Here is a 21,477-nt window from a genome sequence, read left to right on the forward strand (position 1 = left end):
ACTTTCATTATCTCTCTCTCTCTCTAGCTATTATTTTTCTTCTGTCCATCAGCTGTTTGATTCATATCCCAGTAGAATCACTGTATTCTCCATGATTTGTGATTGCGAATGACATCACAACAGTTAAGTATCATAAAGAGCAAGCTTAATGGACGATATGATATGTTTATCAGCAGTACACCAAAAATGATGCTGCTTTTCCATTGATGTGTATTTAATGTAGTCAGCATAAAAAAAAATCTACAGGTATTTTAATTCCAACAAAGTATATATATGTGAATAAATATGTGAATCCTTCTTGTCACTACTAAATGAGGGCTTGGTTAAGCTTCACAGCCACTCTAATATTCTATTAATAGCTAAATGAGAAAGTTGTTGAAAGTTTATTTTTCACTTGGTTAGACTATAAGAAATTTAGTTTAATCCTTTATCCAAGTGTGAGCAAACAAAGTTTGCGCCTGAAAGTATCTTCAGGACTGGGGTAAGGTGGTACAACACCGGGCAACTGGTTGCAAAGGTGGAGCAAGCTAGCATCACTCCTATCTCAGTATCTCCCATAATGCAAAACACATCTCCTTGCAGATATGTATAATATTATGCATTCACGCTTGGATAAAGGATTAAACTAAATTTATTATAGTCTAACCAAGTGAAAAATAAACTTTCAACATCTTACTCTAAATCCAGAGTAATTTAATAAAAAGGTGGCACACTGTTTGGCAACTCCTATAGGTAGAGAGGACCTTGCTAATGCTTCTGCCTGGTATCTCCACTTGGGCCTGGCTCCCACTGAAGAGACTTCAATAAATGTTGAAACTAGTCTGGGTAGTGGCCCTTCCCTTAATGTATAACATTATACATATCCGCAAGGAGATGTTTTTTGCATTATGGGAGATACTGAGTTAAAATATAAAAATATAAAATATATTAAATATAAAATATAAAAAATAACAAAAAAGAAATAATAAAAGTTAAATACGTTTCTTTTAAAATAATAAAAAATCTACTTAGTCTTAAAACATTTTAAATTTGTTTTCATTATTTCACGCCCCCCCCCCCCCCCCTCAACAAAATCTACTGCCTCCAAGGGGCCGCAGCCCACAGTTTGGGAAGCGCTGTTGTAGAGCATGTCAGCAACACTGAAAGCAACTTCAATGTGGGGAATGCAATTTATGATTACAAATGGTATTCTGCCATTTTTAAAACATTGTATTATTCTGGAATTCATAGCATAATGAATTCTAATATTCCAGATGAAACAGTATGTTCAGAACTTGGACTGTAGAATGACAGTTCTAATGTACTTTTCATATATAGGAATTTTAATATGATTTTGACTATGAATACTATAATTACCAGCGATCTACTTAAATCTCTGCCTTCTGTAAAAGCAGGTTGTGTCAACTACCCACTGAGGATTTCCATCCTAAATCCCAAAAATGCTTTAAATGTCATTTATCTGTCATACCTAGAGTATCTGTGGTGATTCTACATCTGTGTTCAGTGCAGTAGTAATAGTCATGAAAATAATTACTCCTCTGCAAAATAAGCCTGATTTCATACACTGCAAAGACAAATATCAGTCCTAATCCCAAACCTTGTCAAAGATGGAAGGTCAAGATGGAATCTGTCACCTTTCACTGCATACCCCCTTCCTTTTTATCTGTTCATCGCCACATGCAATGGATTGCAATCCAAAGCAATGTGATTTTACTGCAGATCACAAAAATTATCCCAGAGAAAAAAAAGTTTAACAAATCATAAAAAATATCCGTTCAAAAAACAATAAACATCAAAAATCCAACAACAACAACAACAAAAAAAAAAAAAAAAAAAAACCCACAAAGCAACTCGCCAACATTAATTCTTACAAAAACGTTTCTTCTCCATTTCATTAATATCTGTAGCATGAACTGCAATATAAATGATGTGCACTGCCACTAAACCAGAATTACCGTTCTGACAAGAACTCCCAATTGGCAATCTCAACAATTATTGTTCACCTTAACTGCCAAACTACACATTACACAGTTCTTTCTGCCACAAGGGCAACACTTCTGCACTCATCAAAACTGACATACCACAGATTGTAAAACCTCAAATCTCCACTGTTTGATCTCATTTGGCTCAAAATGTTCCTACTAAATCAACCTTCTGTTTTCACATGCAAGATCAACTTTCTACAATCAAAATACCCCAATTGTGAGTTCCTCCTTCTTGGGGACTTAACTGTCCACAAATCATGCTCATGTCAGCTTGCCTTCTTTAGTTTCACTGATCAAGCAGGCAGGGATGCCATGATAAGTCACTGCTAATGATGTTTACAATTAACTGTGACCTATCCCAGATCAATCTTCTTACCAGAATATCTGACAACACCCTCCAATTTGTTAACACACCTGCCCTCTTCCTAATAACAAGCCCCCCCCCCCCTTCCAGGTATACTGTGGTTGTTGGTCATCCTCTTGGAAACTCGGACCACACCTCATAAAAGTCTGCTTTGCCAAAGAACCACCTTCACCTACCAGTTTATAGTCTCGTGTCCTTTCGCATTACAAGGACACCAAATGGGAGGACCTCTGTAACTTCTGTTCCTCCTTCCTGTGGTCTAACTACTGCCTCAGTTCTTCTGATCTAAACATCTGCTCAGACTGAATACAGAAATCATCCTCACAGGAATAAAGTGCTTTCATCCCTTATTCCACTCTGAATTCTCAGCAACCATCCAAGCTTTAGTTCTCAAAAAAAGTGTGGCAATGCAGTAAAAGAAAAAATCCTCTGCATATCACGAATGGCTCAAAAAATTCTAGCTGTTCACTCTGCCTACACTGCAGCTCCCACTTTGAAAGGGCAAAATTCTGCAAACTTGTCTCCTTCCAAAATGGCAGTGGCTACTTTTGGTCCCTTGTCAAGGCCATTGGGTGCAATTTTTTTCCACCCAGGTTATCACTACTCTCACATCCAGATGGTACTGTAGTTAATCTCATCTGAAGACAAGGCTGGCTTAGCATTATTCTTCTTTTTCAATTCCTGCATTGATGACCTGGGTAGAGTTTCCTCCACTCCACCAAGAATGGTTCTCTCCATGTCACCCATAGTTTCCTGCCAGAAAGAAATCTGAAGAATCCTTAATAATCTGAACACAAACAAGGCATCTGGTACTGACTGTATCCCACCTGTTATGTTAAAAAATTGTGTCCCAGAACTAATGCCTATTCTGTGTTGCCTTCAGTCGGTCTTATTGAACTGGCATCTACCCTACAGCATGGAAACAACCCACATCCAACCTATCTCAAAGAAAGGCGATAAAAGTCTACCAGTGAACTACTGTCCATTTGCCATCACTTCTGTTTTCTCCAAAATTGTGGAGGTCATCAACTCTTGAACCAGGTGGAGACCTGCCAACTAATTAGTGACCAGCAGTACAGTTTCCGCCACTGATGATCTACAACTGTTCTTGCTTTCACTACCCACCTCTGCACTCAGGCCATGGAAAGATTTCAAGAAAGTCATGTGGTTGTTCTCGACATTTCAAAGGCATTTGATTGGGTTTGGCACAGGAACCTACTTAGCATACTGCCATCTTATGGTCTGCCTTCCACACCCTGCAACTGGATTGCCAACTTTCTCACTAGCAGCTCACTATGTGTCATGGTGGATGGTTTCCTTTCCTCAGATTTCCCCAGTGTAGGAGTATTCCAGGGTTCTGTTCTTTTACTTGTTCTCTTCGTCTTGTATATAAATGAGCTGCTTACATAGACTTCCATTCCTGTATCCACTTCAATCCTTCTCTCACAGATGTTTAGTTTTTGTCTTGAGCCTCTACTACAGTTACTTTCATGGACAATGCTGTGTCCACGAAAGTAACTAATATTTCTCCACTTTCCTCCAAAATCTTTAGAACAAGAGCCATTTCTAACCAATATAATTTTTACAGTCCATCTTGAAACTCACTGAATCAACTTCACTGCCTCCTATTTCATTCCATCTACTTCTGTTCTTTGGAAGAGTCCCCCACTCTGCCTTCCCCAAAGAATACAATCTTCATCTCTTCAAGCAAAATGTGAACAGGTTCATTATTTTTTTCTTTTCCTCTTGCCTACAGAGCACTAATGTGCTATAGGTCTTCTGGCCTTTCGTGTGGATCAGATATAAAAAAGGCAGTATGCTACATTGGTTGTATCCTACCTGCCATCATGCAATTAGAATGTGACTAGAGTATTTCAAACTTCGTTGATTCCTAGTTTTTATGTTGAAGCATTAAACCACCTTTGTCATTTCAGCATCAATATTCCTGTTATATGTGATAAATCCAGTATCCCTATCAGCCTATTCTACATGAACAATTACTTTTTGCCCACATTGGGAGAATTTGTATAATACTCATCAGGCTGCCACACATCCCTTTGGTTTGTGAATAAAAGCATCGCTACAAGCACTGGATATCAGATTAAATACGAATGCAACTAAATACATCACCCTTTGACATACTTGCATGTTGCTGTGCCTCTTTTCTTCATGCAAGTTAGTAATTGTTTAACAATGTAATAATTCTTTTCTCATGCATGTGTCATTATTTGTTTCTTTAACTGGTTATTACTTTTTAGCTTACGTACTGCTCTAACCTTTCCAATGCCATTACACCATTGAACACTCCAAACCGAACTTAATTATTTCCTGCAAAAAATACTACATCATTTGCATATCCAACCAGATCAATACTAGAAATATAACAACAACTGATATCTTTTATCAGTTATACCTACCCTTAAGCAACAAATGAGTTAATCATTCAATTCAGAAAATATAACAAAATAAGCAAACAAGTAAAAGCAATTATCAGTATTGGAAGAAATTCATCATGTATAATTCAAAAATATTTTACCTGAGTTTAGTTTGAATGAACTGCGTGAAAAGTGAATCATATTATCAATGACATGAAGCAATGAACAAGTGATATCGAGCAGTGCTGTTATTACAATTATTACTCTTATATGGGTATCTGTATGTAATCAGAACTTACTGCAGGAGACCCAGACTAACATTTATGTACACAATACCTGTCATACCTCCTGTTAAACCTCTCCATGTTAGACACTTGTTTGTGGGTGAGGGGGACCTCCCAGTGGCAGCACTAGCTCCTTTTGCTGTTATTCTACTTCTGTGCTTTTCTTCCCATATTCTTTGCTCTATTTCCCCTGAGTCATTTTTACTGCCCTGTCTTCCTAACCACCACCACTGGGATCTAATGTCTTGCTACCTTGTAATGTGGGTGACCCATGGATATCCAGAAAGGGGAATCCTGGTAGTTATGGCAAGATGGGCGGTCCTGGCTTACTCAGGATCTTTCAGCTAGTGAGCATTCTCAAACTACCTGTTGTGGCTTTGTACAGACCACAAAATCAAAGATTGTAAGAGCAAAATACCAAAATGTCTGAATTGTGAAGCTTACTTCTCAGTATGCTGAGGGATGAGATGGAGATCCAAACAATAAAAATGGGCTATGCATCACTTATCAAGATGCGGAGACACAATATATCACAAAAGGGGCAGCAACATGTGGTTGGAACCCTCTTATGCCAAGAAGGCAGCTTTAAAATAAAAATAAAAAAAAAAAGTTTCAATAGGGATAAACACCAATATGTTGATTTTCCCTTCTCACAATTACAACATTCCTGAATGATGTTTTCATCTCTTTTGAGCTAGTGAAAGAGATCAATCTATATGGACTCACTCCTGAAGGCATGCCAGTGATGGGACTGCTGCATGGAAAAAATCCATTAATAATAAAAGATAAAAGAATGTGTACCTCAGAGAGTCAAAGACACGCTTCAAAACTCTAATGTATGGAACATCTCCAGATTGCATGGATCCAAATGTTACCGCTGAAAAAAGATAAAATAATTCATGTACCTAATGTGCTAGAAGAATAAGTACAACATGATGGTGTCTTGGATATTATTCCTGATGAAGAGGAAATGATGGATACTGGTCATCATCAATTCTCTAAAAAGAAAAAATCAGGGGTGAATATTTTGGGTGTGGTGCACATCCATGGAATAGCAATACCACCGATATTATATTTTTGCATTTATTCCTGTTAAAGACTTTTCTGATTGTTTCAATGTTTCACGTGATTCCTAAAATTAAACACAATATATTAATGCTTCATGCAGAGGATTCGTTTCAACGTGTAAACATCACATTGCATTCATGTTAATAGCCTGGGTGTGCGGTCACAAATACAAACACCTTTGAGCCCTTTAAAAAGATGTGCAGATGGTGCAACTTGTCCAATTCTTAGCATTACAGTGGTTTTAAACGGCCCAGAAGGCTTGATAAGGTGTGTGCTGAGACGATAGAAGTCGTTAGTGGCTCTGATTGGTTATTGTGTGAAGCAATCCAATTGAATGTTGTCATTGGTCATGAGTTGCTGTTTTTATTTTCTGAGTTTCATCTGTTTTACACGTGTGAAGTGTGAACTGACGTGTTCAGGACACTGATATGGACAAGTTTTTAATATATATTCAGAATATCTATAAATTTATAAATTTTTTGCTCATATTTACAATGGGAAACAGTGTCGACGATGTACTGGATGTCCCATTTTCTGCCAGAGCTTTTACGGGTTGTATCATTATATTCAAATGAGGTTGGAACTTGTATATAATAAGTAAGTAAAACAAGTTATTTCAGCCTTTCTTTGGTTCAATCCAGAAAAATAATAATTTCCCAAGTGATTACTTTTTCTGATTTCTGTGCATATTATATGTCTGTATTTAAAAATTGTATCAATATTCAAATTACACAGTCCAACACAATTTTTGCTGACTTTTTTATGAGACTTGTTTTTTACTAATTTGGGTGTGCTGATTTCAAATATCAAACCCATTTTTCTCTATCACGTCAGGCTTTTCCTCTATGGCATTTTCTTTTTGCTAATTTGTAAGTTTTTGATAGTTTTAAGGAGGCAGTGCTATTTAGAGGATCAAAAAAATCGATTTTTTATTATTTTCTGAAAGTAAAAAATCTTTTAAAAATCTGTTCCTAACTTTTTATTAAGAAATTCAAAAAATTCCTGAAGATATAGCCTATTATTCAAAGTGGTGTGCAGATCAGAATCGGAGCGCTCACCGCTCACGCTTGTTAGTAAACGAATAAATGCATAAGAACCTGCAGCGGCATGTACTGGTGCTTTCAATGCGAGAGAGGCCGATAATTAGATACATAACTACTTAACAATATTCATTAAAAATTACAAGAATATTTATAAAAAAATAACAATTTTACTTACACATGAGTTTCGGGGAATAAATTTTTATTTGTAGCAATTTCTGCTGTGTGTTCTGTTTTGGCAATCCCTTTGAATACTCCAACAGTAGTCAGCCATCATGTGAGAATCCCATCCTCCTTGGTACCGATCTTCCATAGTTTTTAAGTCTTGATGAAATCTTTTGCCTTGTTCATTGCTTACGGCACCTAAATTCTCGGGAAATCTATCAAGATGACTATAGGAAATGAAGCTTTATGCTCATGTTGCAACCTAGGCGCTGGAAATTTTCAAGCATTGTTTCCACTAGATCTTTGTAATTGCACGCTTATTTGTTTCCAAGAAAATTATTCGCAACCATCGTAAATGAAGTCCAGGCCTCTTTCTCAATTTCGTTCATATAGTTGATGAAATTTGGGTCTCTCATTAAAGTTCTAATTTGCGATCCATCAAATACACCGGCTTTAATTTTTTCATAACTAAGTCGTGGAAATTTTTCACATATGTATTGGAAACAGTCACCTTGTAAATCTAAAGCTTTAACATACTGCTTCATAAGACCTAGTTTAATGTGTAGAGGTGGAAAAATGATTTTTTCTCTGTCAATTAAAGGTTGATTTATAACATACTGTTCTCCAACATTTAAGGATATTCTAAGAGGCCAATATTTCTGACTCCAGTGTTGGTTTCTAGCTCGACTATCCCAGAAGCATAGAAAACACGGAAACTTTGTATATCCTCTTTGAAAGCCAAGTAAAAAGTTCACCATTTTAAGATCCACACCGATGATCCAGTTATGGTCTGTATATTTTAATAACTTCAGAACCTTTTTAATGTCCTCATATTTTTCCTTTAAGTGGACTGAATAGCCAATAGGAATTGAGCCATATACATTCCCATTGTGTAGTAAGACACACTTGAGACTTCTGCTTGAACTGTCGATAAATAAACGCCACTCATTTGGATGATATTGTGCAACACTCATTTCAGTTAGTAAACCTGACACATTGTTACAGTAAACAAACCCACACTCGTGTTTAAAATATTGTACAAGATCACTTTCCCTGATACGATAAAAAGTTATCTTCGTATCTTGCTCCAGTAAGTTTTTTTCATTTAATCTGGAAGCTAACAATTCCGATGATTCCTTTGATAGGCCCAAATCTCTTACTAAGTCATTCAATTCCGCTTGAGTAAAACGTTGCGGTTCAGAACTAGAAATTAAATTTCCATTGTCTAAATCAACATCCGGGTCTTGCTCCTCAAGAACATCTGCCATATCCCGATCATGCTTGTTCTCAAGTAAAGGAAGTCCTTTATAAATTCGGCTTGGCTATTTCATTGGAATGAGCAACTGGCCGAATTGCTGAGTCGAGATTTGGATACACAGTTTTTTTTTCTTATTCTTCTTATTATAACCAGAAGTCTGAACTAAACAATAAATAGCTCATCTACGTGATTTTTCGGTTCACGCCAAATCATTGGAATGCCAAAAGCTAATTTTTGTCATTTTCCCTTGCTCCACTGTCGTAAATTTTCTACACATGACTTACACACTTTATTTGGAGCCCATGACTTGTCCTGATCTGCAATTTTTACGTCAAAGTATGCAAAGTACACTTTCTTAACGAAATCAGTGATATTTGTCCTTTGACTGGGAACAGTAAAGCTGCCACAAATGTAGCAGAAGGAATCTACACTATTGACACAATTTCGAGTAGTAGACATGATGTATTTTCTTCACTGCCGACTAACATGCAATTAACAAGACAAAAAAAACCAGAGACTTTATTGAAATGTTATAAGTGCTCATCATACTTTCACGATCGATTTACGATTGACTGATTTCGATCGTTCATTGTCCGCTATGACGCATATAGCATTCATTTGTTTTAGGCAGTTGTCATCGCCTACTTTTCATCACCTAAATGTATTAGGTCGGTTATCGGCCTCTCTCGCATTCAAAGCGCCAGTATGTGCCATTGCAGGTTCTTATGCATTTTATTCGTTTACTAACAAGCAGGAGCGGTGAGCGCTCCGATTCTGATCTGTGCATCGCTTTGAATAATAGGCTATATCTTTGGGAATTTTTTGAATTTCTTGATAAAACGTTAGGAACAGATTTTTAAAAGTACATACTTTCAGAAAATAATATTAAAAAATCGATTTTTTTGATCCTCTAAATAGTACTGCCTCCTTAAAACTATCAAAAACTTACAAATTAGCAAAAAGAAAATGCCATAGAGAAAAAACCTGACATGATAGAGAAAAATGGGTTTGATATTTGAAATCAGCGCACCCAAATTAGTAAAAAGCAAGTGTCAGATCATAATCAGCAGAAAAAAAAAATTTTTTTTTGTTGGCCAGTGTTATCCGTTTCTCACTCTAGTATTTGCCAGTCATAATCTAATCTCACCACAAAGCATAAACCCTTTGTGCTTTTCACATAATGACACACATTAAGCATAGCTATTGTTCATTTGACCTTTTATGCTTTCCATATTTTAAATTATATTAATTGATAAATTAAAGTATCCAAAGTTTTCCTACAATTAATTACATTGGACCAATTAAGATGAGTGCTAATTCTCTATGCACTCTTAACTATTCTGCAATGGAATTGTCGTGGAACCCCTCAGAACATAGATGACATCATGGCCCTCTTGTATGAGTATAAACTAGTATGCTTCTGTGTGCAGGAGAAGATTTAGTATTACAGAATGCTGCATCTACATTCCTCCTTGCAGATGTCTCTCAAGACAACTTTCATGTTATGTGATATTGCAGTTACCATCTGCCCTGCTTTTAATGGAATTTATTTATTTAGTGTATGGCTCACACATGAAAAGCTAAATTACAATAATCTTTAATATATATAAACATTTAGTGTAAAATAGACAAAATACTTAAATAGGATAGAAAACATCATAAAAGAGACACTCAAGAATAGTCTCTACAACTGTATGTTGTCTTGGTTAATTATCCAATCAACTATACTTGGTGTAGCATGGATGAAGTCCAGCCAGTTTCCATTGTATGCATGTTGGGCAAATTCTGCTGTGATATGACTAATTGTCTGGTGGCGTGATCCACAGTCGCACCTAGGTGAGGCAATCATGCCCCATTTGTAAAGGTGGTCTGCACATCTGCCATGATTGGTGCAGATTCTGTTAAGAGTAGAACAAGTTTTCTGGGGTAGGTCAAAACCCATAGCCAATCTGGGTTGGGTCCACTAATTCATGGAATTCCCCTATTGAAGTATTATGCCAAGATGCTTTCCACTTTTAACTTCATGTTAAAATTTGTCTCTACAAGATTTTTCACTGTTAGGATTGGAGGGTGCCTTGACTTTAGCCTATGTATTTCTAGGGGCAGAATGTCTTCGTGGATTGGGAGATCTTGGATTTTCATGATTTTGCTGTATTCATGTAGAAGAATAAAGATCTATGGAGGTGGGATTTTACTTAGCACTGGGAGCCAGTAGGATAGGATTGATTTCACAGTTCCAGAAATAAGGCACATAGTAGTGTTAAGCTGAGCATCAACAAGTACACCTGGGCACTGTTCAGCCATACAGGTGAGCAGTATTCAGCTGCAGAGTAAACCAGACCAAGAGCAATGCAGTGAAGCATTGCTACTGAGGCACCCCAAGTTGTTCTGCAGAGCGTTTGCAGTATATTGTTTTGTATTTTTAGCTTGGATGCTGTGTTAATGAGATGTGGTTTAAAAGATACAGTTCTATCCAAAGTGACACCTAGATATTTCTGGAATCTGTTGTAGCATAGCAGTTTGTAGTTGAAGTAGACCATCAGTTCTTTGTTATCCAGGTTATTGTTCAGGTGGAAGCACGAATCTTCTGTTTTGCTAGGATATGGACATAACCTCCATTTGCAGAAGTATGTATCTAGGACTGTGATGTCATTTGTTAGTATATTTTCCATTGTAGTAAAGTTAGTGTGATTGGTGGCTAGAGCAATGTCATCAGGCTGTAGTAGGCAAATCTGCAATGCATAAGTTAAAAAGGAGGGGAGCCAGTACTTACCTTTGTGGTAATCCATTATCCAGTGTTCTTTGTTTACTTTTGTTCTCATCCATAAACACTTGGAACAGGTGGTTGCTTAGCATGTTTTCAATTAGTTTAGCTATTGTTCTGCATGGGACGGCATGGAGTAACTTACAGATTGAGCCTTGCCTCCAGACTGCATCATAAGCTATGGTAAGCTCTACAAAAGCTACAGCTGTTTTCAAGCATTGTTGGTAGCCTGCCTCTATATGTGTGGTGAGTGACAGAACGTGATCATAGCAGCTTCGTTTAAGTCTGAATCCGGCCTGTTCCACTGTGACTTGTTCTATTATCTTAGGGGCAATTCTATTGAGGATGAGCCTTTTTGGGAGCTTATAAAAGGTGCTAAGCAGGGCGATTGATCAGTAATTTTCTGGTTTGTTGTTGGTTTTCCCTGGTTTTAAGATGGGGATAATTTTTGTCCTCTTAAACTCTTTTGGAAGTCTAGCAGTCTGGAGGATGTCCACTGTCGAATTTTCTGGCTTGACTTCAACGGGAAATCACGATGAATTCCATCGAATCCTGGAGCCTTGCCTAGTTTCATATCCATTAAAGCAATGTTGTTTTCTTCAAGAGTGAAGGTCATGAATATAAAGGGTCTGATGGTCTGTTATTCTTCAATTATGTAAATTCTCTTTTTATTTGAAGAGTGTACTGTTTGTCCTTGGCAGTATAACTTGATGTGTTGACAATATGTGATGCAGTTTTAATGGGAAATTTAAATAGACACAACACTCTGTCATGTAGTACTCGAACAAACATCAGAGGAAGAGTTGTTGCACCTATGCTTGACAACAATCTCTCCTTCCTAAATGGTTTCCAGAAAATTCATCAAAAGACAATGTATCAAACAACAATTTATTGAAAGGCAATATATCAAAAAATAAATATTGAAAAACAGTTCATCGAACAACAGTTAATCAAAAAAGCAATTCATCAAAAGGCAGTTCCTCAAAAAAGCAATTCATCCAACGGCAATTAATTAAAAACAGTTTATCAAAAAGGAATTGGTTGAAAACAAAAAATTCATTGCAAAATCACAATTCGCTGAAACTACAAATCATTGCATGAACAGTTAATCAAAAATTGAATTATAAGACGTGAAGTGTATTTATCGTAAAGAACTGCAGTTTTTTAATGGATTAACTTGTAATTGAAGCTTAGCATGATATTCCTTTTATATATGTTATGTAGAGATGTGTGACTTTTTTAGAGATATTTCTTTGTCAGTATATGCATTTTGTGTGTTTTACACAATCAGGAAAAGATTATGTAAAAAAAATCTTAATTATTATTTCCCCTTATTTTCCTCTCTCCTCAAACAAATGGTTGGTTGGGTACCAATGCTATTTTACTAGGGAATAATTAGAAAACAAGATGGTTTCCCATTGTTTTATATCCATAGATGTGTGTTTGTGGAGATCAGTTTGTGGGATGAAACACCTGAGTTTCCTAGAGTGAAAACCCTGCCATCGCCATGAGACCATATAACTCGCCTTTAGTTGAAGAGGACTGATAAAAGTTCTTCGCATCTTGTACAGGATTTGAACTCAGGTCTTTTCATCTAAAGGGCTTTGTTTATATCGACTGAACTATGGAGGACCCCCCATTATTATTATTAGTAATAGTAGTATTGCTATCTGCAGAAATGTTGTTTATATGGGATAAAGTTTACTTCGATTTAGTATTTGAACCTTTTACAAAAATTTGTCAAACTGTTCCAGTTTTCACTTAAGCTATATTTGGGACAAATGCCGACATTTTATATTGCAGTAACTCTATGACTTAGTGGAGTACGTGGAAACATTATTTGTTAAACACACAAGAACTCTGTGTGGTTCAGTTTTAGTTCCAACAGGATCATTTATTAGAAAATTTTGGTAAAGAAGTTTCGATATGATATTAATAATTCTGGTCCAGCTAGATGAAATTTAGTGAAAATCAATAGTTTAAGATCTATATTAAGTTTTGATTTCAGTCAGATCATTGTTGTTGTTGTGAAAAAGTTAGGTAGAATGAACTTTTTTGTCAATACAATAAGACAGCAGATATGCTTATAGAATAATGTTGTAAAAAATAACAAAATCATTATAACGCCTCATTGACCACCTAATGTTGTCTATATCTTGGGTTGCGTTCGGTATTCTTACCAAACATTTTAAAACAGTAGTTTTCAAAAAATTGATCTTTTAGTGAATTATGAAAGAATTTATCAAACATTTATTTGTGAATTGTTTTTTTTTTTAATCAGTTGCATTTGTGATGAACTGTCATTCGGCTAATTATTTGATAAATTGCCATTCGGTAAACTTTCATTCTATGAACAATTTTCAATGAATTTTAATGGAACCTTCCTAAATATAGGAAGTAACATCCTCTTCCATATGCCTACCTGGATATTCACTTTCATAGACTTGACTATCTGCTAACCCTCCCTTTTTGCATTCTTCAAGTGGGAAACTGATGAGAATTTATTTGGGAGTAATCACTTTCCCCATATGTCCATCTTCCTTCATGGGTAACCATGCACAACATTGCTGATACACAATGGAAAATTGAGCAAGTCTACTGGCTCATCTTCTCATCATTAACAGAATTTGATTTTGCAGTGGTGAGTTTTCTCTTTCAGCGATGCAGTGAATCATGTAACAGTGTATTACAGCAGCAGTCAATAAAGCCCAGAAAGATAGCTTGAGGAATTTTTCGAAAATATTGTGTAACATCAAACGTCATTATCTTCAAACGTGCTCGAGCAAGAGATATAACCGAATCAGAGTCAAAAAGAATTCTGGATCCAATATACAACCTTCATGACTAGAAAATTGTCCACAATTGCTATCGCTAACTGCTTGTGGAAGATTCTGGAAAAAATGGTTACCACTTATGTTTTCCAGAGAGAAACAACCTTTTTTTCCCCAGAGCACAACTGACTTTTGAAAATATTATTCTACTGCTGATCATCTAGTCCAGCTGGAGGCATCCATTGGAGATTCCTTTCTAAAACATGAGCCTCTAGTATCGGTTTTGTTGAATATGGAGAAACCTTATCCAACAAAACTGACATTACTTGGGGTTGGAATACTAAAAGACCTGTGTGATTTTAGTGTCAAAGGAACTCTCTTTTTTATCAAATACTTATCTAGCTGAATCATCCTAGTCTGAGTGGGAACTGCTCTCTTCCAACCGTATAACCAAGAGGAGAGATCCTATGAAGCTCAGTTTTAAGTATTGCACTTTTTGCAGTCAAGATCAGCAACATAATTGAATAACTTCTTCCAACAATTAGGCACATCCTATATTTGGATGACTTTATCTTCTTTCATTCATGTAATATGAGGGTCATAAAAAGACAAAGGCAACTGCAGAAAGTCATTGACCACCTCTCAAAATGGGCACTTGCAAATATGTGTTCAGATTTTCACAGCAGAAGACAGTTTGTGTGCACTTTTGTCACAGAGTTCTAAGGACTCATATTTGACAACAAATTCAGTTTACTCCCTCATGTATGTCATTTATGAGACAAGGAGCATAAAGCAATGAACATTCTACACACTCTTTTTACACAAATTATGGACTCTACAACCATGTTATAAATAACTATTTTAATTTCCCAACCTTTCGAACTTCATATTAAGGTCATCATCTGGGGTATACACACACACACACACACACACACACATATACAGGGTGTTCGGGATAAATTTGACAGTTTCGTAAGGAAAAAGAAAATCTTCTTTGTATCTATTAAATTTAATGAATTGACAAAAAAACATTACAGGCAGAGTTAATTACTATACTATCAACAAGATTTACTCAAAATAACCACCATTAGCATCGATCACAGCTTCAATTCTGCTTCGGAACCTCGAACAAGCTGATGCTACAGTCTCCCTGGGAAGGGCCGCAAAAACTGTTTTAATTTTATCCATTAACTGGGCTTTTGTATTACTGGAAGTGCGATTGGTGTCTTTTTCAACTGCGCCCCATACAAAATAATCCATGGGGTTAAGGTCTGGGGAGTTTGGAGGCCAAACATTTGGACTGGTGAAGTCGTAGAAATTTTCAGACAACCATTTTTGACTTTTCCCAGAGGTGTGGCAAGGGGCCGAATCCTGCTGCCATACATACGGCCTACCATTGGCTACCCTTGTTATCCAGGGCTTGACTACAGTTAGCAACTCCACGAACAAAGCCCGAATTCCAATGCCAGGGTTCTTCAACACCTGTTCCTGCAGATTTGCGAGGAATTCTGCTGTACGAACGCAATCAGATCGTCTGCTAGGGATCTTTCTTCTTGCTACATCCTCGTAGTCACCATTGCAAGTCTCTAGTTCATGCCTGATTGTTTTTACTGTATTCAGGGAGCATTGGGCAGCAGTCGTAATATCCTTATTTTGATGGCGGGCACGAATCATCATGATACAAGTTATTCTCTTCCATGATTCAGGTGGGTTCCAGCTATCCATCCTTTCTGACATCTTGTATATGAATGAAGAAGGGTCCAAACTTTTAAATGAAGAGAAGTGTGTGTTAATACATGTAACTTACGTAAAAATATAATTAATTATAAATATGTCAAATTTATCCCGAACACCCTGTATATATATATATATATATATATACAGGGTGTTCGGGATAAATATATATAATCGGGATAATATATATTCGGGATAAATATATATATATATATATATATATATATATATATATACAGGGTGTTCGGGATAAATTTGACATATTTATAATTAATTATATTTTTCCGTAAGTTACATGTATTAACACACACTTCTCTTCATTTAAAAGTTTGGACCCTTCTTCATTCATATACAAGATGTCAGAAAGGATGGATAGCTGGAACCCACCTGAATCATGGAAGAGAATAACTTGTATCATGATGATTCGTGCCCGCCATCAAAATAAGGATATTACGACTGCTGCCCAATGCTCCCTGAATACAGTAAAAACAATCAGGCATGAACTAGAGACTTGCAATGGTGACTACGAGGATGTAGCAAGAAGAAAGATCCCTAGCAGACGATCTGATTGCGTTCGTACAGCAGAATTCCTCGCAAATCTGCAGGAACAGGTGTTGAAGAACCCTGGCATTGGAATTCGGGCTTTGTTTGTGGAGTTGCTAACTGTAGTCAAGCCCTGGATAACAAGGGTAGCCAATGGTAGGCCGTATGTATGGCAGCAGGATTCGGCCCCTTGCCACACCTCTGGGAAAAGTCAAAAATGGTTGTCTGAAAATTTCTACGACTTCACCAGTCCAAATGTTTGGCCTCCAAACTCCCCAGACCTTAACCCCATGGATTATTTTGTATGGGGCGCAGTTGAAAAAGACACCAATCGCACTTCCAGTAATACAAAAGCCCAGTTAATGGATAAAATTAAAACAGTTTTTGCGGCCCTTCCCAGGGAGACTGTAGCATCAGCTTGTTCGAGGTTCCGAAGCAGAATTGAAGCTGTGATCGATGCTAATGGTGGTTATTTTGAGTAAATCTTGTTGATAGTATTGTAATTAACTCTGCCTGTAATGTTTTTTTGTCAATTCATTAAATTTAATAGATACAAAGAAGATTTTCTTTTTCCTTACGAAACTGTCAAATTTATCCCGAACACCCTGTATATATATATATATATATATATATATATATATATATATATATATATTAGAGACAAGCTAAATTACATTTCACATAGTATGCTGAAGAGACTATGATTTGATCAATGGTTATTCTACTGGCTAGGCCTCTAGTGAAAATAAAATAACAAAGGATCGAGACCCTTCAAGATATATATCTGGAAGGCACTAGACAGGCAATCGAACGAACTACTACTTCAGTCATCTACCTGCAATGTTAGTACTAGTACTTAAGTACTGCTTGGGCTGGTAGATGGCTGAAGAAGCATGTCTATTTAATATTTATTTTTATAGGATTTTATGTAAAGTATCAAATGCAGCGTTTCTTGTGAATCTGGAAAACATCTTATTATTCTGAATACCACAGTATAGCTTATGGCCCGCGGGCTTCATTGAAATAATTTTTTTATTTAATTGCAATTTAATGTTAAGTAGTTATTTTTTCAAAATGGCAAGTGGGCCATGGCATTGAGCTCCGTGGGCCATGCATTGAAGATCCCTGAGACTTAGAAATTTATGGAAGCTTTTTCACTTGGCTCTACCTTTATCCACTTACACTGTGGATAAAGGTTTTATCCACAGTGTAAGCGGATAAATGATAAAACCTGATATATAATTAGTAGCGTAGCCAAGTGAAAAATTTTCCATAAACTTATCTCTAATCCAGAGAATTTTAATAATAGGGTGTGACACACTTTGACAACTCGAATAGGTAAATATGATTTCTCCATTACTTCCACCTTAGTATCACCACCTCTGGATTTGGTTCCCACTGATGAGACCTCAATAAAGTCGAAACCGGTCTGGGTAGTGGCCCTTCCTTTAATTCATAGCATTATACATCTTTGCAAGGAGATGTGCTTTGCATTATGGGAGATACTAAGGCAAGTGATGAGAACTTATATCATCTTTACCACAAGTACCCCAGTCCTGAAAGTAGTTCAGGCACAAATTTTGTTTGCTTACACTTGGATAAAGGATAAAACCCAATATATAATTAACTCTTAGGAGTGTGGAAAAGGAGGCCAGCTTGAAAACAGTACAGAGATTATATTTCTTTAAATTCTGGCTATTTTTTTCTGAAGTGCTGTGTGTGTGTGTGTGTGTGTGTGTGTGTGTGTGTGTGTGTGTGTGTGTGTGTGTGTGTGTGTGTGTGTGTGTGTGTAGGGAATAGAATTACCATATTCCATGTTGAGAGGGATTACAATTTTTGTCATTGGAATCATTGAAGAGGAAGATTTGACACATGAAGGCAAGTTCAGCTGTAAGTGAACAGCTGAACTCCAACCTCTGTTCAACCTTGGTTGAACAGAAGTTGGAGACTGTTGACAAGGGTTTTGATGACACCATATTGTTGAGAAGGGAGATGATGAGAAAGTTTATGTATCTACTTACCTGTGTAGGTAGATACATAAACTTTCTCATCATCTCCCTTTCTTTTCATCTCAGTTTGCAGAAAACCTTCTGCAAACTGAGAAAGAGAGGGTGTTGAGAAGCTGAGTGAAGTCCCTAAAAAAAAAAAAAAAAGGCAGGCTATTGTTATTTTCTTTTTCTATAGTGAACTAGATTTTTGGGTGCTGGCAGTTTACTTGGAGGAGTAAATAGTCTAATGTGTCTGAGCCATTTGGCCAAACAGAAGGTTTGAGAATGGCAATATCAAGAGCATGTTTTGCCTTCTGTCTGTTTAAATAAGGTGTAGTTGCAAAAAAGAAGTAACCAGTATTGATCGCAAAATTAAAGAGATCATTAAAATAGGGGAAGGGGGTGCATTTTTCAGTAAATTTAAAGTATCAGTAAAGGAGATATTTGTAAATAAGGAGGTGACATCAAAGCTCACCATGATATCATTGTTTAAAACTAAATTTTCAATTAAAGATTTGAAATGCATGAAATCCTTTTATATAAGATGAAATTTGGTTAGTAAGCAGCTTCTCTTTTTTCACCAATGAGCACAGTCATTATTTTAGCCATTTTTATAATCTTCCTGAATCTTATTACACTTGAGCAAATTTTATTAGACTCATCACCCTCGTTTTAAATTTTTACAGAGTATTTATCTTTACCTCTCATATAAACTACGTACTTAATAGTTTAGCTTATTATAAATGTGCTTTTAAAAGTGTGTTATGTATGTTTCATGAGTTTTAATACTTTTTATGCTGTTTTACTTATTTTTTACCTGGCATAATTTTAAGAAATGTTCCATTTATGATTATTGATTTATACCTATACATGCCACTTCATTGCATGTGTTCTGACATAGCATGATGATAAATGTCCTTTTGCCATTAAACTCAAAAACAAAGCTCTGTCTCATCAAGTGAACCTCATGGACCAGTATCTTCAAGAAGATGCTGTCGTATCTGTAGACTGGAGGAGCCATGTTTTCTGACCATAATCCTGTCAACATGCCGGGAATGTCATATGTAGACATGGCAATGCCCTAGTTATTTACTGCTCAGGGTGACCACATTCCTTATGGAGGCACTTTGACAATCTCATTTTTACCTCATGTTTCATTCAATAACCCATTTGGTACTGAATTGAACTATTGATGTATGGATTTTGTGGATGCTTCTTTCGTATCTCATATCAAACCAAAGAGTCTTGACAGGGATATCCCCTTTCACCAACTCTTTAATATTTATCTAAATGAAATCATAATAAAATGGAATAAAAATTTCCATCAAAGTATTAAACTTTTTCCTGCTGTGAACTTAAACATTCTCCTTTTTGCCAATGACCTAATAATTACAAATTCTGAAGATAACTTGCAGAAAGTTATTTTAAAGTTTAATGAAATAACCAAAGGTTATCGAATTATAATATCAACAGAAAAATCAAAAACAATGGCCTTTAAAGGACAAGATCTAATAAGAACTAAAATAGTAATAGATAACAAGATTTTAGGACAGGTGAATTCATTTAACTACCTAGGATGTATGATTACATATGAAAAAGATATAAACCTAAAAATTGCAAAATATTTAAAAATAACAGGTGTAATTAACTGTATATTTAAACCTAACCTAGTACAAAAACAAACCAGACTAAAAGTATTCAATACATTAGCCCTGCCAGTCCTATTGCATGGAAGTGAAATCTGGACAATAAAACAAAAAGACAAAGATTAATAGCAGCTGAAATGAAGTTTATGAGAAAAACTGCAAAGTATACTCTATTTGATCATGAAAAAATGAAGAAATTATGAAAGAATTAAACCAGGAATCAGTAATAGAAAAAATTAAAAGTATAAACATATTGGAACATGTTGAAAGAATGAAAACAGAAAGATTGCCAAAATAAGCCATAAATTACAAACCATTAGGGAAAAGAAAACCAGGACGTCCTCTTAAGAGATTCAATGATGACTTCTAAGGCTGGAACATGCCACTCTAGTCCTAAATCCTTGACAGGCATGATGATGATGATGACCAAGTTGTATAATAATTCATCATACATTTTTTAAATGATTGTGTTTGCTCCTTAATTTGTTTTCTTTGTTCCTTAATCTATGAAAAACCAGTGTTTTAAAAATAATTGGGCCATAATTTATAACAAATCATCAGTTACAGGAACAAACATAGCAAAAAAAGAAAAGAAATATATAAAATAATAATATTACCACTGAATTGTAAAGATGCTGGAGAGAAGCAGAATTAGTTGAAAAGGACAAGGGTAACTGGAGAACAAGGATCTTGGCCTAATATCTGTGGTGCAATGAAGAGGATAGGTAAGTAGGTGGTAGGTTGCCTTTGTGTGAAGTTTTAAGGTCTTTTTTTTTTTTTTTTTTTTTTTTTTTTTTTTTTTCTTTTTTTTAAATTTATGTAGTTTATATTTGCATTTTCTATTTTATTTATATGTATGTTTTGCCATTTTGAAGTTCATAACTTTTTTTTAAGATGAAGTATAATCTTTGATAAAGTTTCTGCTTACTTAATGTGCATATGTGTGTGTGAGTATATATATATATATATATATATATATATCATATTTTTCCCTTTTCAGGTACTGAAAGTTTGCTTAAATCATTACTTAACACAGAGTATCAAATTTTTGCCAAAAGGAGAAAAGTCTTGGATGTGGTCATGTACTAACTTTACAGAAAACCAACCCCAGCTTGAGAATTTAGCAGCAAGATTTAAAACTATAGAAGCTGCATCAGAATTCAAAAAGGCCATAGATGATGTTCAGGCAGTATTAACTGAATGTGGATATAATTCCTCTGTAGTAAAATCATCACCACCTAATGTTATATTGGAGTCTTCAAATGCATTGTCATCTTCCTCTAATAAAACCAGTCCTGAACTTTGTGTATTAACACTGTCTTCTGAAAATACTTCACCTGCTCCTTCATCTGTATATAATGATGATAATACTTCTGAAACAAATATTACTCATCCAAGTACTTTGGAAGCACAGAGTGAGTTTTTTTTGTTGTTGTTGTTGTATTTTTCAATTATTTATGGCAAGTTTATACGTTATTCATTGATCAGAATT

General features: G+C 35.7%; 1 protein-coding gene across 1 annotated transcript in view; it reads left to right on the plus strand.

Moving 5' to 3' along the window:
- Positions 1 to 21,477, plus strand: part of LOC150102901 (E3 SUMO-protein ligase RanBP2-like) — a 673,019-nt gene that overhangs the window by 383,704 nt on the left and 267,838 nt on the right. Inside the window, exon 24 of the mRNA XM_090397978.1 lies at positions 20,986 to 21,400. Coding sequence (XP_090254104.1) covers positions 20,986 to 21,400 — 415 coding nt within the window. The remainder of the gene's footprint in view (positions 1 to 20,985; positions 21,401 to 21,477) is intronic.

The sequence above is a fragment of the Typopeltis vanoorti genome, chromosome 9, assembly GCF_054136105.1.
Source record: "Typopeltis vanoorti isolate ZY-2024b chromosome 9, IOZ_Tvanoo_1.0, whole genome shotgun sequence".
In the NCBI taxonomy this organism is placed as follows: Eukaryota; Metazoa; Arthropoda; class Arachnida; order Uropygi; family Thelyphonidae; genus Typopeltis; species Typopeltis vanoorti.